Source organism: Lactuca serriola, chromosome 2 (genome assembly GCF_051521515.1).
Source record: "Lactuca serriola cultivar US96UC23 chromosome 2, Lser_US96UC23_V15, whole genome shotgun sequence".
In the NCBI taxonomy this organism is placed as follows: Eukaryota; Viridiplantae; Streptophyta; class Magnoliopsida; order Asterales; family Asteraceae; genus Lactuca; species Lactuca serriola.
This window is the reverse complement of record NC_136409.1, coordinates 119666943-119685261: the sequence shown is the minus strand read 5'-3', so window position 1 is coordinate 119685261 and position 18319 is coordinate 119666943. Positions and strand designations below refer to the sequence as shown.

The following is an 18319-nucleotide window of genomic DNA, read 5'->3' as shown; positions in this document are numbered from 1 at the left end:
AAACTCTTCCTAAGGCTTAGTCTTCATTTTAGGCAAATACCTTAAAGTGTTTAGGACCTAGAAAACTCAGGAAAAGCTCAAGTGTTGAAGAGTTTACGGCCAAGAGTATTTCTTGGGCCGTAAACTCCTATTAAGGGGTCAAAGGACACCCTAGACACTTCCTTAGGCCAAGAGACTTTTAGGGCAAGTACCTAGATGAGTTTTGGACTAGATAAAAATCTTAGAACCTCATGTGTGAGGGAGTTTACGACCCAAAGAGTTCTATGGCCGTAAACTCCATAAAATGGTTCCATTTAGTGCCATAAACCCTCCTAAAGCCAAGTGTTGAAGCCTAGACTTGTTCCTAGAAATGATAGAGACTTGAAAGGACAATAAGAACCCTCCCAAGGGAGTTTACGGCCGTAAACTCCAAGGGAAAAGGGTCTTTGGGCCGTAAACTCCCCTTAGGAGTCAATATGGTACCTTAAACTCTTGTTAAACCTAGAAACAATTCCCCTCTAAGGTTGTAGTAATTCTAGGCTCCATTTCATGACTTGGTTGAGAGTTTACGGCCAGGAGCTTACTCCCCTGGGCCGTAAACTCCAATGAATATGGTCTTTTCACCTTAAACTTCCATTAGGGGCATTGCACTCCTTTGTTGCAACCCTTTAGCCTCCTAGCACTTGACCAAAAGTGTTGTCCTCGCGCTTAAATGTTTATACTTGTATAGTTAGTGATTAAATCTCTAATTATTTATATACATATGACTTCATATGTAATTAGGATCATTGTGTGTGTCTAATTCATCACTTGACACCAAGCACTTGTCCGATCCTTCCGTACGATAACAGCCCGTTCAATTCCAGTCACATACTGCAGGTGAGTTCATACCCCTTAACTAATGTTTTAAACTATTTTAAATGTTTTATGGGGGGGGGGGGGATACAAGTAGAATCATGCTACTTATTATGTCAATCACATGCGATTAGTAAGTAGGGTTATATTACTTATTACATCAATCACATGTGATTAATATACAACATTCAAAAGATTTGGCTACTCATTAGCCGTTTTACCAAACAGTTTCCTTCAAATGATTTTTATAAACATTTTATATGTTTCAAACTACTTATTACACTGTACCTCTTACTCTGTTTATCATATTTCAAACTTATTTACAACTGTGTTTCAAACAAATGTTCCTTGTACTTATATTGTTTTATCAAACTTATGCCTTCAAATTGTTTTATAGATTGACATCAAGTCGATCTTTCCTTAAACTAATATTTATGTTTCAAAGGTTTTACCAAATTTATTTCTGCTTTTATATTATAAATTGCATGCCTCTATATGTATAGTTATATAAGAAATGTTTAAAAGACTTAGGAAGACTATCCACCCTATTTCCTTTTGGCGCCTTGAGATGTGGTCTGGTGGGACATTGGGTATTCGTCCGAAAGTCGTTTAAAGATTAGTTATATATCATATGTACATATATAGTCATAAAAGGTCCTTCCAATTCATCCTATGCCCTTAGGTAGCAAGGGTATACATCCACGTCCATACGTACCACTTAGATTACTAGTAAGCTACCATATGGGTAGTTCAGGAAGATACTAGAACCTTACTGTACATTCATGAGTCAATACTTTCTAGAACATTACTGTACATTACATATACATCTATACTAGGACGAGAACATATACATTTATACTAGAACGCTTACATTACTATACTTGCTAGAACGCTTACATTACTATACTTGCTAGAACGCTTACATTACTATACTTGCTAGAACAGTTCATTACATTACAGCTAGAACAGTACATTACATTACATATACGATAATACGTTAATTACTGTGATTTAAATCGAAGCATGACTTAAAACCTCATGACTTGAGTTGCGGCCAGAGTCTCTTGAAGGGGGAGCGTTGATTTTGCGTATAGATTCTATAATGGATTGACTATCCTACGCCTTGCTGCTAGCTACAGCGGGACCTGCAGGTCTGCGGGTGCCAAACGTCATACATTAATTTCGACCATTCTTATGTCGATGAAACCAGTCCATAGTATGAGTTTGTGTATAGATCTATACTGGATTGACTATCCTACACCTTACTGCCAGCTATAGTGGGATCTGCAGATCTGCGGGTGCCAAACGTCATTCCGTTATTACGACCATTCGTATGTCATTGTTACAGTCGATAGTATGGCGCAATTTATCACATAGTGCCTTTGCCTAAAATCCGGCTTAAGGTAGTTAGTACGGTAGTAGTCCTTTTAGAGCTACGTTTTAGTACTACGTTAATTTTTCCATTACATATTTTTAGTGATAACCTCACTTAAACATAAATGTACAAACTATATTTTTGGATAATGATAGTTATACTTTGGAAAATACATACTCTTACAAGAGACACACACATAGAACAATTAGGTCTTGGTAGAAGACACCTTCACGCACTAAAAGGAATCATAGGGATTCTAGGGTTTTTCAAACACTTACAATTCATATACACTTACAAATTCTTACAATACTTACACTTACAAATTCTTACATACAAATTAAGACACTAAATACTTATGATCTCACCAGCTTCAAAGCTGATACTCGCTTTCAAAATTACTTGTATCCTCAGGTCATCATAGACAGGTACCGATGCAAGGAGAAAGGAAGATGGAGCTTGTTCAAGACTTATCTTTCATTTTGATTTATGCTTTAGTGTTGATCAGAATTTGACAAAATACAATTGTATAATAATTATTTTATTAATGCAATGGATGATGTTGTTGCTTGTTTACTACTTTACATTGTTGTTGATATTATACATGACGTCCTCCGCCCCAGAACGTTTCCGCCGTTCTTGGTTTTGGGGTGTGACAGATATTCTCACATAAATGGTAATGTAAAAACTATATTTTGTTAATGATAGTCACACTTGGGAAAATTCACACTTTTACAAGAAACAAACATACAGAACATTTGATGCCTTGGTAGAAGGCTACATTTAGTAGAAAATATAGGATTTTCTAGGAGATACAAACATTTACTCCAAACTTTTACAAACTTATACATCAAACACTTACAAACATTTTCATACAAACAATGACACTAAAATGCTTATGAAGTCATCGGCTTTAAAGCTGATAAACTCTTTCAAAATAACTTGTATTCTCAGGTCATCAGTAGATAGGTAGTGAGGCCAGGCTTTGAGAAGACGGAGCTTTCAAGACTCGTCTCTTATTTTGATCATTCATACTTTGGTGTCTTATAACTATATAAAACACACTTGTATTAAATTATATTATTAATGCAATGGATGATGTTGTTGCTTGTTTACTATTATGCTTTGTTGTGATACTATACATGATGTCCTCTGCCCCGGAACATTTCTGCCATTTAGGTTTTTGGGTGTGACAAATGCCCATGCCCAATCAATCCTCGGACTGGAATGCCAACATGTAACGGGTCCAATCAACCATCAGGCTGGAATACCTAGGGTTTGTTGGACTACCGCCTCAACCCACTACCACCATATGTCAATATATAAACAATCAAGGATCAAGTAGGCATATATTATAGGAAAACATCAATCATATAGCTCACTACCGCATAATAATCCTCTCTCAGCACATTGTTCCGCTACCAGCTAACCACCATGAAATGCGTAACCATAAGTAACCAGATGTGAGATAGCGACCTGAACAGATGATCATACTCTAGAGCTACAAATAAGAAACAAGCAAGAAAGCCTAGATCAAGAGTTCTTAGACTATCCTACATGACTACATACAACCCCTAGGTCACTCCACTAGATGATAACCAGTATACTACTACTACAGAATCCAATCATATAAGGATATATACACAGATCTAACAAATCACCACATCATAGTAACATACTAAAGACCAACAATCCAAGGAATGCATAACCGTATACACTCAGATGTGAGATAGACAACCGGACAGGTGATCCTACTTTAGAGCCACAACCAAATAAGGAACATGCAAGAAAACCTAGATCAAGGATCCTCATTCTATCTTACATGACCATATACAATCCCCATGACACCCCTCCACTAAAATATAACCAAACTAGTGAGCAGACATTGGTGCCTTTGACCCACGAGTACAATGAAGCAAAACTCACCTGAATCGAAGAAACTTGAAACACTGTGTCCAAAACCTCACTTTTGTCCTAAAGTCAAACTTAGTCAAAAAGTCAACGGTCAACATAAGTCAACAAAATTCAAATTGCAAGGTAGTTGAGTACACCCAACATTCGCCACCTGTCCTCACTCATCCATTAAGCACTTTATCCATTAAGGCCTTTTGTCTAGAGCTCAAATCTAGACTCAGAACAGCAACTTAAATCGTAAAGTTTCCACCTTTATGACTATCCATGGCTAGAAAAGGTCCAAAACCTAAAACCCTAACTTGTTAATCCATTAAGACATTATAACTCTTGCATGGAAGGGATAGAAGGACCAAGATCACATTTTATGGTTTCTAATGGCTCCATAATGGATAAAGTTTCCAAATTTATCCATTAGCATGGTCAAAACAACCAAGATCTAGTGTTTAAGTCTCAAAGGGAGCAAAATTGCATCTCTCTTAACTTAATCCATTAAGTCTAAGTCTCCAACCCTTATATCTGAATCAATATGATGTTGATATGGATAAAGTTCCAACTTTATCCATAACAAGGTCAAAAACTTTCAAGATCTAAACTTTATGCACTAAAGTGACCAAAAGCTTATTACACCCAAAACTAGCTAGATCTAATAAATGCATCATCAAGATTCAAGCTTTATACCTCTAAAAGAAAGATTGAGGTGAACAATGTCTCGATCTACAAGCTCCGATGCAACCAACACTTCTCAAATGAGCTCCTTATTCTCCACGATGCACCAAGAACACTCCAAAGCACTTAAAAACACCTTCTTTTGCTCACAAGGTTCAAACTAGGGTTAGAGTTTCAAGGGATGACGTTGGAGAGTGATAGATGTCATTTTATGCATCTTTTAGGGTGATTTTTATTAGAATTTAGCATCATATTTTGTACATTTGCACGTCATTAGTTATAATAATGTTCAGCTCATGTCTTTTATCAAAATTCTCATACTACTAGCGTTTTTGTGTCTTTTTTAGATAGTTTGAATGGAGAAGTACTCTAGAAGAATTTGGATGTATATTTGGAGTCTAAATTGAGTTAGAACTGAATAAGGATTCTGAGGAATGCTTAGAAGCTATTTTAGTCGAGAAAAATTCGATCGAATTGATTTTACGAAGATGGATTGCTACAATCTAAAGCATAAATGATGTTGTTGGTAGCTTTGACCCCCTGTTAGTATTTTGACCATATCTCATGACTCGTAACTCCGATTGACGATATTCAAAATGTTCCGGAAAATAGACAAAATTTTGGACGACTTTCGTGCTTACTTAAAATGAAAAATCGCGACTAAAAACGTGTCAAAAAGCAAAAATGTGATTGTATTTTTCATATATGTGATCACATAAATGCATCAAAGTTTCCTAGGGTCGAAAAAATCTTATCTTGCTCACAAGGCTCAAACTAGGGTTAGGGTTTCAAGGGATGACGTTCAAGAGCGATAGATGTCATTTTATGCGTCTTTTAGGACAATTTTTATTAGAATCTAGCATCATATTTTGTACATTTGCATGTTATTAGTTACCTTTAACAGAGTAAGTCCATCGAAATCGACAGGCTTAAAAGTTGGTTTTATGGAAGATTAAGTGCAGGTAGAAGGAGATATGAGTTTTTTAATGGAAGGGGACGCCGGATAGATAGAAAATTGATACCTCGGAAAGAAGGACTTCCAGGCAAGGAGGTGGAAGTGGAAGAGGAGGCTTTTCTGTCAAATCGTCAAGAAACGACAACCCTTGTTGTGTTTGGTTGTCATCTGTTGAACGAAACATGCGGAAAGAATCAAGTTCTGATTGATTCGCCGTCATTGTTGACGCTGCTAAGATTTGTGGGCACTTTGGGGTTTTTCAAGTCTAGATAGAGGGTTGTTGGTAAATTTTAAATAGTACAAGATTCTTTTTTGAGAGGAATAAAGTAGGTTAACGTAAGGGGGAGTTCGAAACAAATTAGTAAGCCAGTAGAAAATTGAGTTTTTTTTAGAAAAAATCTTAGGCTACTTTATTAAATAGTCTGAAATTATTTTTTTTACACAAAAATGTAAAAAATAAACAGTTAACATTTTGATATGAACTAATTTGTAAAGTGATCCAGAATATTATTATTTTTCTGTAAAAAAAAATCCTTATTATTATTATTATTTTTTTTTTTATTATTATTATTTTATTAAAAATATATATATTATTTTTTTAAATTTGTTATTATTAATATTACTAGAATAATACATATATAAATATGTTTTAAATATATATCTATAAATATAAAAACATATCTATATACACAAAATACATATAAATATGTTAAATACATATGAAAAACAAATTTATATATTTTTATATATCTTAAAAAATGATTTAAAAAGTTTTTTTAGACGTATTTATACGTAATATGAAATACATATATAAAAACGTTTGAATGAAATAAAAAACTATAAAAACCTCTTTAAGGTATATATATATATATATATATATATATATATATATATATATATATATATATATATATATATATATATATATATATATAAAAGTACTTTTTCATATGAGAGAATTTCGTATATACCCTTACTAAACATCTAAATATCGCATTTGTCCGACCTAAACACTAAATATCGTATTTGCCATTCTTAATTTTTTTAAAATATCGGATTTGCCCAAATGTATTTTCTTAATAGTTTTTAACATTTAATAATCCATTTTTTATATTCTTAAGTCATTGAAATTAAAATAAAAAGTGAATGGACCATAATGCCCTTTAATCTTAAAACCCTTTAGCCTACCTGGATAGAACAGTGGTATTGCCAACAAATCCCCAATTGGATCTGCCATAAATTTCCCTAATCTTTAATAAATCGCAACCTCTTCAAATTAAACCCAAATAAGTTGAGGCCGCCAAATTGGGTTCCTAATATAAGTTGAGGCTGCCAAATTGGGTTCCTAATACGATGATGATCGCTTCTTCCACATCATAAAAACCCCCGACCACGTAAAATTAGAAAGAATTTATGAAATTTAAGAGAAAAAACATGAAAACAGATATAGCTTCGTAGCATGTTTTACTTACTGTATTTTGAGATAAAAACAAAGTCCAACTTTATGATAAAAAAGAAAACACAATAAATTTGAAGAAACTAAATAAAGGTATAATAGAATTGCTTACATATATAACTTTAGACGGTGATGTATACCGTAAGGCAATGAGTTTAGAGCTACTACTAGAAACTTGTATTATGAACATGAACCAACAGATATGATACATTATCTGCGATATTCAAAATGGTAACAAGCATCGATGTCAAATTCTCACCTGAATCGAAGAACCTTGAAACACTGTGTCCAAAACCTCACTTTTGTCCTAAAGTCAAACTTAGTCAAAAAGTCAACGGTCAACAGAAGTCAACAAAAGTCAAATTACAAGGTTGTTGAGTACGCCCAACATACTCAACGTACGCCCAACATACTCAACGTACGCCCAACATACGCCACCTGTCCACACTCATCCATTAAGCACTTTTCCATTAAGGCCTTTTGTCTAGAGCTCAAATCTAGACTCAGAACATCAACTTAAGTCGTAAAGTTTCCACCTTTATGACTATCCATGGCTAGAAAAGGTCCAAAACCTAAAACCCTAACTTGTTAATCCATTAAGACATTATAACTCTTGCATGGAAGGGATAGAAGGGCCAAGATAACATTTTATGGTTTCTAATGGCTCCATAATGGATAAAGTTTCCAACTTTATCCATTAGGATGGTCAAAACAACCGAGATCTAGTGTTTAAGTCTCAAAGGGAGCAAAAGTGCATCTCTATTAACTTAATCCATTAAGTCTAAATCTCCAACCTTTAGATCTGAATCAATATGATGTTGACATGGATAAAGTTCCAACTTTATCCATAACAAGGTCAAAAAATTTCAAGATCTAAACTTTATGCACTAAAGTGACCAAAAGCTTATAACACCCAAAACTAGCTAGATCTAATAAATGCATCATCAAGATTCAAGCTTTATACCTCCAAAAGAAAGATCGAGGTGAACAATGTCTCGATCTACAAGCTCCGATGCAACCAACACTTCTCAAATGAGCTCCTTATTCTCCACGATGCACCAAGAACACTCCAAAGCACTTAAAAACACCTTCTTTTGCTCACAAGGTTCAAACTAGGGTTAGAGTTTCAAGGGAGGACGTTGGAGAGTGATAGATGTCATTTTATGCATCTTTTAGGGTGATTTTTATTAGAATTTAGCATCATATTTTGTACATTTGCACGTCATTAGTTATAATAATGTTCAACTCATGTCTTTTATCAAAATTCTCATACTACTAGCGTTTTTGTGTCTTTTTTAGATAGTTTGAATGGAGAAGTACTCTAGAAGAATTTGGATGTATATTTGGAGTCTAAATTGAGTTGGAACTGAATAACGATTCTGAGGAATGCTTAGAAGCTATTTTAGTCGAGAAAAATTCGATCGAATTGATTTTACGAAGATGGATTGCTACAATCTAAAGCATAAATGATGTTGTTGGTAGCTTTGACCCCCTGTTAGTATTTTGACCAGATCTCATGACTTGTAACTCCGATTGATGATATTCAAAATGTTCCGGAAAATAGACAAAATTTCGAACGACTTTCGTGCTTACTTAAAATGAAAAATCGCGACTAAAAACATGTCAAAAAGCAAAAATGTGATCGTATTTTTCATATATGTGATCACGTAAATGCATCAAAGTTTCGAGGGTTGAAAAAATCTTCTTTTGCTCACAAGGCTCAAACTAGGGTTAGGGTTTCATGGGATGACGTTCAAGAGTGATAGATGTCATTTTATGCATCTTTTAGGGCGATTTTTATTAGAATCTAGCATCATATTTTGTACATTTGCATGTTATTAGTTACCTTTAACAGAGTAAGTCCATCGAAATCGACAGGCTTAAAAGTTGGTTTTATGGAAGATTAAGTGCAGGTAGAAGGAGATATGAGTTTTTTAATGGAAGGGGACGCTGGATAGATAGAAAATTGATACCTCGGAAAGAAGGACTTCCAGGCAAGGAGGTGGAAGTGGAAGAGGAGGCTTTTCTGTCAAATCGTCAAGAAACGACAACCCTTGTTGTGTTTGGTTGTCATCTGTTGAACGAAACATGCGGAAAGAATCAAGTTCTGATTGATTCGCCGTCATTGTTGACGCTGCTAAGATTTGTGGGCACTTTGGGGTTTTTCAAGTCTAGATAGAGGGTTGTTGGTAAATTTTAAATAGTACAAGATTCTTTTTTGAGAGGAATAAAGTAGGTTAACGTAAGGGGGAGTTCGAAACAAATTAGTAAGCCAGTAGAAAATTGAGTTTTTTTTAGAAAAAATCTTAGGCTACTTTATTAAATAGTCTGAAATTATTTTTTTTACACAAAAATGTAAAAAATAAACAGTTAACATTTTGATATGAACTAATTTGTAAAGTGATCCAGAATATTATTATTTTTCTGTAAAAAAAAATCCTTATTATTATTATTATTATTTTTTTATTATTTTTTTTTATTATTATTATTTTATTAAAAATATATATATATATATATATATATATATATATATTAGTTTTTTAAATTTGTTATTATTAATATTACTAGAATAATACATGTATAAATACGTTTTAAATATATATCTATAAATATAAAAACATATCTATATACACAAAATACATATAAATATGTTAAATACATATGAAAAACGAATTTATATATTTTTATATATCTTAAAAAATGATTTAAAAAGTTTTTTTTAGACGTATTTATACGTAATATGAAATACATATATAAAAACGTTTGAATGAAATAAAAAACTATAAAAACCTCTTAATCATATATATATATATATATATATATATATATATATATATATATATATATAAAAGTACTTTTTCATAAGAGAGAATTTCGTATATACCCTTATTAAACATCTAAATATCGTATTTGTCCGACCTAAACTCTACTTATCGTATTTGCCCTTCTTAATTTTTTAAAATATCGGATTTGCCCAAATGTATTTTCTTAATAGTTTTTAACATTTAATAATCCATTTTTTATATTCTTAAGTCATTGAAATTAAAATAAAAAGTGAATGGACCATAATGCCCTTTAATCTTAAAACCCTTTTGCCTACCTGGATAGAACGGTGGTATTGCCAACAAATCCCCAATTGGATATGCCATAAATTTCCCCGGTCTTTAATAAATCACAACCTCTTCAAATTAAACCCAAATAAGTTGAGGCTGCCTAATTGGGTTCCTAATATAATTTGAGGCTGCCAAATTGGGTTCCTAATACGATGATGATAGCTTCTTCCAAATCATAAAAACCCCTGACCACGTAAAATCAGAAAGAATTTATGAAATTTAAGAGAAAAAACATGAAAATAGATATAGCTTCGTAGCATGTTTTACTTACTGTATTTTGAGATAAAAACAAAGTCCAACTTTATGATAAAAAAGAAAACACAATAAATTTGAAGAAACTAAATAAAGGTATAATAGAATTGCTTACATATATAGCTTTAGACGGTGATGTATACCGTAAGGCAATGAGTTTAGAGCTACTACTAGAAACTTGTATTATGAACATGAACCAACATACATGATACATTACTTGCGATATTCAAAATGGTAACAAGCATCGATGTCAAATTCTCAACGAATCTTCAACTAAATAAGAACGAAGAGGATAATGAATCAAAAATTTATAAATTCAATCGAAAATAAAAAGAAGGGTAAAATAGTCAATTGATAAAAAAAGGATTTAAAATAATTATAAAATATGTTAAAATGGATAAAAATAAAGATTTGGGCAAATTTGATATTTTAAAATTTTACTAAGGATAAATATGATATTTAAAAAATTGATTGGGCAAACATGATATTTTGATGTTTAATAAGGGTATATACGAAATTCTCCCTTTTCATAAATATGTTTTTCATATATGTATTATTAAATACATGTATAAAACTGTTTTTCATTAATATATTTTTCATATAAAAATGATTTTAAAATTATTTTTTCATTTAAACATATTTTTAGGTACTATGAAATACATACACTTTAGGTGGAATTTGTACGGTACCGAGTTAATTTCTTCCAAACCGTATACCGTATTAATTATAGTTGGTATCAACTAATTTGGTTGGTACATATTGATATTGGTATGTACCAAAAACTTAAACTTATATATATATATATATATATATATATATATATATATATATATATATATATATATATATATATTTACTAACTTATAAAAGAAATCCTACTATTTCTATAAATAGATCCAATAAAATAATATTATTTTTTTAAGACGTTCAACTCTCTAAGCATAAAGTACAACTAATCATGAATAAAATAATATTAAATTTTAATCTGATTACATTTGAAATCTTATCTTTTCCAAAAATTTGACCCGATCTCTTATCAAATTAAAATAAAACAAATAATCCATTATATAGGCATTTTATTTGTAATTTTTTTAAGCTTTATTTATTGTTTATGTCCTCTAATCGAAATTGACCAATCAGTTGTAAAATCAAATACTTTGTTTAATATTAAGAAAAAATATCTATGTATGATTTATGACTAATAGAAAATTAGTATTCCATTTGTTATTCATGTTCCATGAAATTTGGTTGTATTAATTTTATTATTTTTCGGTTTAAAACTTTAGATATTAAAGTGGATAATAAGATATATCCGTTTAGACTTATTTGTATCAAGCAAACCGGATTGTTAAGATTAACTTTGATTCTCCCTTTTATTAACTTTATCAATACTAATAAAGGTATAAGCAAGTCACTTCGTATGGATGTGTCCTGATTTCTAAAATGAAGGACTATAAAGGTACACTCCACACCAAAATATTTAGTTTCTTTTGTATTGCGAGGGTTACATTTATTTGTTGCCGTAAAACCGATTGATAACAATATGCATATGTTTTGTGTTACTTGAAATCTAACATGTTTTCGTATAGAACTTATTGCCGAATGAGAAACTATTTTTCTCCGCCGCTTTGCGCGGGTCTACGGCTAGTGTATATATATATATATATATATATATATATATATATATATATATATATATAGTTTGGTTATTTTGTTTCTACTAACTATTGTGTGCTAGAATGTACAGATCTTGACCACCGTAAGGAATAGAATCAAAGGTCATGATCTGAGAGTCTATGATATTACAATAGGGTAACATGCACCATATAACCACATAATTTTCAGCATAAGGGTATTTTGGTCATTTTACCTATATTAAAAAAGGACATTTACGGATTTTAAGGGATAATTAATTCTCTTATTTTTAAAAATCTGAATATTTTAAATTAATTCAAATTTAAAAATCCGATTTTATTCTAATCAAAATGACAGAATGTCAACCATAAACTATTAAATATATTTTTGATTTTATTCTTGCATAATACATTTTCAATGCACTTATATTTGATAATTGACCTGATTTAAGAATAAGATATTATTCATATACATCCAACTTAGGTCGATGATTTAATTTTTAATATACATCCGAAATTAAATACAAACTCATACATATTCTTACAGACTAATATCGTTATACATTTTAATATATTTATACACATTCTAACAGAATATCATCAAAAATGAATAAAATTCTTAAAAAATAGTATTCTTGAATATACAATTATTGAACAAATACACTTGATCATTTTCAATGGTCCATATAATCAACTTGATCTTCACATATATACTTGTTTTTGAACACGATTTCAAATATTTCTCTTGTATGATAAATATTGAATTCCTTCTCCATGCAATTCTGAAAGAATAAGATACATTACTCGTTAGTATTACCAGTTAAACAAATATACTTGTTGTTACCAAATATTTTCAAAGACATTCTAATAAAATGCATTTATATAAATAAATTCTAACAGAATAAATTACAAAATGCACTGAAATCATACTCTTTTCTTCTATATGCATAAACATTTTAAATCATGTATAAATGTATTCTGTCAGAATTACTAGCAACACATGTTTTATGTAATATTTATATTCTCATAGAATGAAAGTTATGAATTGCACTAAAACCCATAAGTAAAAATTGAAGAGAATGCACAAACCAATGAGTAAGTGTAGAAAAAATAACAACTTTTAGACATGATAGCTCATACAAAATTCAGTGCTTAGATTGAATTAGAACTTAAGCATTGGAATCCAAGATTTCATTCTAACAGAATTGGAATTTGAGATTCCATTCTAGCAGAATTACCCTCATCATATTAGATACCAAGGCGGTTTTGCTCCTGCTACTAATTGAAGATTATTCCTTTGGTGCTTGATATTCACGAAGAAGATAAGAGATAAATTTACACCAATGTCTTTTTCAAATATCAAATGCTACAAGATAGAATACAAACATGATAAAATTGTTTTATATGTTATCTGAAACTATTCTATAATTCTATGTGCCTGAAGTTGGATGACTTCACCATCTGATTTACTGATGTACTAGTAAAATTCAGGTTGAGCAAGTGAATCATTGAATGAAGACTTAACCATCTTGATGTGATGGATCTCAAAAAATTAAGAATATAGTATCAAATGGGTAAATAAAATTAGGGAAAATCAAACACTTACATATAGTGTTAGAACAACTTCCATGAAAAAGCCCCTAAATGCAGCTAACACATTGCAAGATAGACTCAAAAGACCCTAATACAGAGCGAACAAGGAGGATCGATCTCCCCCTGGTGCATAAAAAATTCAACGCATATTGGAATCGAAATTGGTTATGGAGAAATGAATAAAGAAGACAAAAAAAATCAACGCATCCATACCACCTTCAATAATTGTAACATTCCTTTCCTTGAATTCCTTGCCTCCATCATTATCAAAACTTGATATTGAAAGAAAAAATCAATATAGGGAAACAATTGCATATTGGAATCGTTAAGAACGTGTATTTGTGAGAAAGAGGGAGAGAGACGGTGATGGACGTCAAACCATAGGGTTTTGGGGGCGACAATCTTATTAATCGAGCAGGTGGAAGAACAGATGGACTAAAATGGTGGTGTTGGTAGTAGATACGATGGTGGCAAGGGGTTTCAGCGGTGACAATTAAGAGTGTAATCGATTAACTTGAAACATGAGAAGAGAACATCGAGCTGGCGATCGATTGATCGATTAAAGAAAAAAAAGAGTTTATTAAAAGAAAGAAAAGCTTAATAATTGATTGGAGAAGGATAATTACCTTGTAATGAGTTTTGAATCTTGATGATCGATTGTAGAAGAAGCAGAAGCGGTGGATCAGAAACGACAGTGAGTTCGATTTAGGGCTAACGTTCTAAATTTAGCTTTGCTTCTTGTGTGATATCAAGAATATTAATTATCTACCATAATTAACTATCCAAAGATTACTATAATATCCTTAAATGATTTATTTAATTATTTATTTTTTCCTAAATTCCTATTGGTGCATTCGTGATAGTTGCTAGAAACATTTGAACCTAGCTCTCTCTCTCTCTCTCTCTCTCTCTCTCTATATATATATATATATATATATATATATATATATATATATATAGATTCGGTAAGAAATTTTTTTTGGTAGGAAGGTAAGAAGTTTTATTTTTCTACATACTTTTCTGACGAACAAACGAAATAAATCACTAGATGAATCAAAAATAACATGATTCACCAAAAAAATCTCAATAAAACACACCGATGATTTATTTATACAATGATTTCGTTGTTATTCACTAAAGTTGTCATAAAAGTGAATATGTTTCTTAATTTACTTAAAAATGAATCATAAAGATGTTTTTTTGGGAATTTTTTATTGTGAATCATTTAATGATTCATTTTGTATGTTCGCTAAAAAAATATGTAGAAAAAAACTTCTTACCTTCCTACAAAAATTTTCCTTCTTATTTGATCTTGACTCTCTCTCTCTCTCTCTCTCTCTCTCTTTCTCTTTCTCTCTCTCTCTCTCTCTCTATATATATATATATATATATATATATATATATATATATATATATATATATATAGAGAGAGAGAGAGAGAGAGAGAGAGAGTTAGGTTCAAATGTTTTCACTATCTATTGTGTGCATGTATGATTAATTATGGACCAATCATTTTAGTTATTTTAAGAAAGTAATTAATATATATTAAATGCTGAAGATGTAATTAATATCCATTATATCTTTAACATGTAATATGCATTAATTATTTTCTTAAAATAACTAAAATGATTGGTCCAGAATCAATCATATATGCACACAATAGATAGTGAAAACAAAATAACCTAACCATATATATATATATATATATATATATATATATATATATATATATATATATATATATATATATATATATATATAGGATATAGATCCGGTAATAAATTTTTTTTGGTAGGAAGGTAAGAAGTTTTTTTTCTACATATTTTTTTGACGAACAAAAGAAATGAATCACTAGATGATTCATTTGTAAGATGATTCACAAGAAAAATTCCCAAAAAAATATCTTTATGATTCATTTTTAACTAAATTAAGAAAAAATTCACTTTTATGAGAATTTTAGTGAATAACAACAAAATCATTGTATAAATGAATCATCGAGATGTTTTTTTTGAGAATTTTTTCTTGTGAATCATCTTATAAATGAATCATCTAATGATTCATTTTGTTTGTTCGCGAAAAAAATATATAGAAAAAAAAACTTCTTACCTTCCTAACAAAAATTTCATTCTTATTTGATCTTAACTCTCTCTCTCTCTCTCTCTCTATATATATATATATATATATATATATATATATATATATATATACATATATATATATATATATATATATATATATATATATATATATATATGATAATGATGTGTAGTGAAGGTTAATTTGACTCATTGAATTCGGCGTCTTTCATTTGGATGGAAATGATACCATTTATCGTTGGTTTCAATTTTAGATTCTACTATTGGCTGTTTGTGAGTTATCTACCAAAAGTCTTCAGCATATCCTCACGAAGTGTCGCGGCAAGACATTCTTGAATATGCAATAATGGGATCAGAGGGATATGAGTATTAATACCATGGGATTATACGTCTTCTTTAGCACCGCATGAGTACATTTGTCAAATACGTTAGTGGAATATACGTCATCTTACCTCGAATGCAAAGGATAAGGTCGCCTGAATTGAGAACTTCCAAGTTATTGAGTCGATCGTCTGAATTTGGAATGTCCGGAATATCTCTAGAATATGCTTCGTCTTTACCGCGAATAAGGTCATCTGATTTGATAACTTCCAAGTAAATGAGTCGATAACCTAAATGGGGAATTTCCATGTAAATGAATCAATCTCTTACTATAAATACTGATCAATAACCTCGAGAATATGATGAATCCTCTCAATCCAATACCTTGTTAACATGCTGCCTAACAGGTTACCCACCTTGTTCGAAAATCACACGGACCAAGTGTCTGCGCGTTTAGAGATAGACGATCCTTTCCTAGATTTTGAGGGGTTAGAAAACATTTCAAACGATGAGATCACTGACTTGTGTTTATTATTAAACAGTGAAGAAGATGTTCCTTCTCAATCATACACGTCTCAAAAAGAATGCAACCTCAACCAGTCTTCTAAAGAGATTGACGCCTCAGTGGACATGATAACTCTTCAACCATCAATGATCTTGCCTTCTGAAATCACGGAGACTGATAGTGAAGTTATTGATCTTCACTTATTGATGGCTTACTGCGAAGCCATGGAGAAAGAGCTAACAGTGCTTGCTGATGCCATTTGCAAGCGTCTTATCCAGAAAGCAAACCCTACTGGGGATATCACTGAGCGCTTACTATATTATTTATTTCAAACCCACCACAAGCAATTAAACTACTTGAAACAAGAGTGCATGAAGAGCTTTTGTGTTTGCTTCAGAGCATTCTATCACTTATTCCCATATGGAATGTTTGCTCACTTCGCAGCCAACTCAGTGATCCTCGATGCAATACGTCAAGATGCAGACTCTATTTACATATTCGATTTTGATATAGGGAATGGGGTGCAATGGTCATCGTTGTTGACGTCTTCTGAGCTTCAACACAAGGAACTGAGAATAATATCTATAAGATGGAGTAATGTAGAATCTTGGAGAGAAGATCCTTCTAAATATTTTTCATTTGAGGAGACGAAAAAACAGCTCTACGACCATGCAAGAGCTTTTGATCTCAAATTGACAGTGGACGAGATAGAACTATGTAACATCAAGAAAATGAAGAAAAAATGTATTGCTAAAAGAGGTGTTTGTGTATTTAATTGCATGGTAAACCTTCCACACATGATGAAGGGGAGAAATAAAAAAGATGTTATGGAGTTTATGGAGGTGGCTGAACAATTTGCATGTGATAGTCACAAAGTTGTCATAACTTTTGGCGATGGGGATGCATGTGATGAAAGTTACGAAAATCAAGAGGGTTTGTGTTCTTACTTCGAAAACAATATTTGGCACTACCAAGCTATTTTAGAATCAATGGATCACACCTTTTCAAAGAATCTTGACGCAGCAAAAACAGCAATGGAGTGTCTTTTTGTTGCTCCTTTTGTCTCTTTGAATACATGGATGCAGAAGTGGCAGTTTCAAAAAGAATTTGAATGGGAACCTGTGTTTCAGGCTTGGGAAGTGAAGGGTGAGATCATCCTTGAAAGCAAACTAATGGTAAGAGAAGGTGATAGTATGCATCAAGTTAAAGTTGAAGGAGATGGTAAGAATCACATCGTTTTGCTATGGAAAAAACATCCTTTGGTTAGAGTCTCTTTTTGGAAAAGCTGAGAAAATATATGGGGAATTTTAAAAGGTGGACACAACTCTCCCAAAAATAAAATTGGGCCTCTAAATATAATTTCTTTTTATGTATAAACAATTTTCATTAATACTACAATGAGTCATAATTATTAGAAATCAACTCTTATATAAATACTCGTAAATATATCGTACTTAATAGATATCATATCCAAGATATTAAGTATTCCTTGTGACATTGCAAACTGTTTATAGAAATTTAACAAATTTAAATTTGAGAAACTTGTTTCTAGGCAACGGTTATTAGAATAGTCAGCGAGACTTTATATAGATTAATTGCATAAGTAAA

General features: G+C 31.4%; 1 protein-coding gene across 1 annotated transcript; it reads left to right on the top strand.

Annotated features, from left to right (window-relative positions):
* The first annotated feature begins 16599 nt into the window (after positions 1–16599).
* LOC145089513 (SCARECROW-LIKE protein 7-like) lies at positions 16600–18000 on the top strand. Its single transcript, XM_079027943.1, has one exon. It carries the CDS (start codon positions 16600–16602, stop codon positions 17998–18000), a length of 1401 nt encoding a protein of 466 aa, XP_078884069.1.
* Positions 18001–18319: the final 319 nt, after the last annotated feature.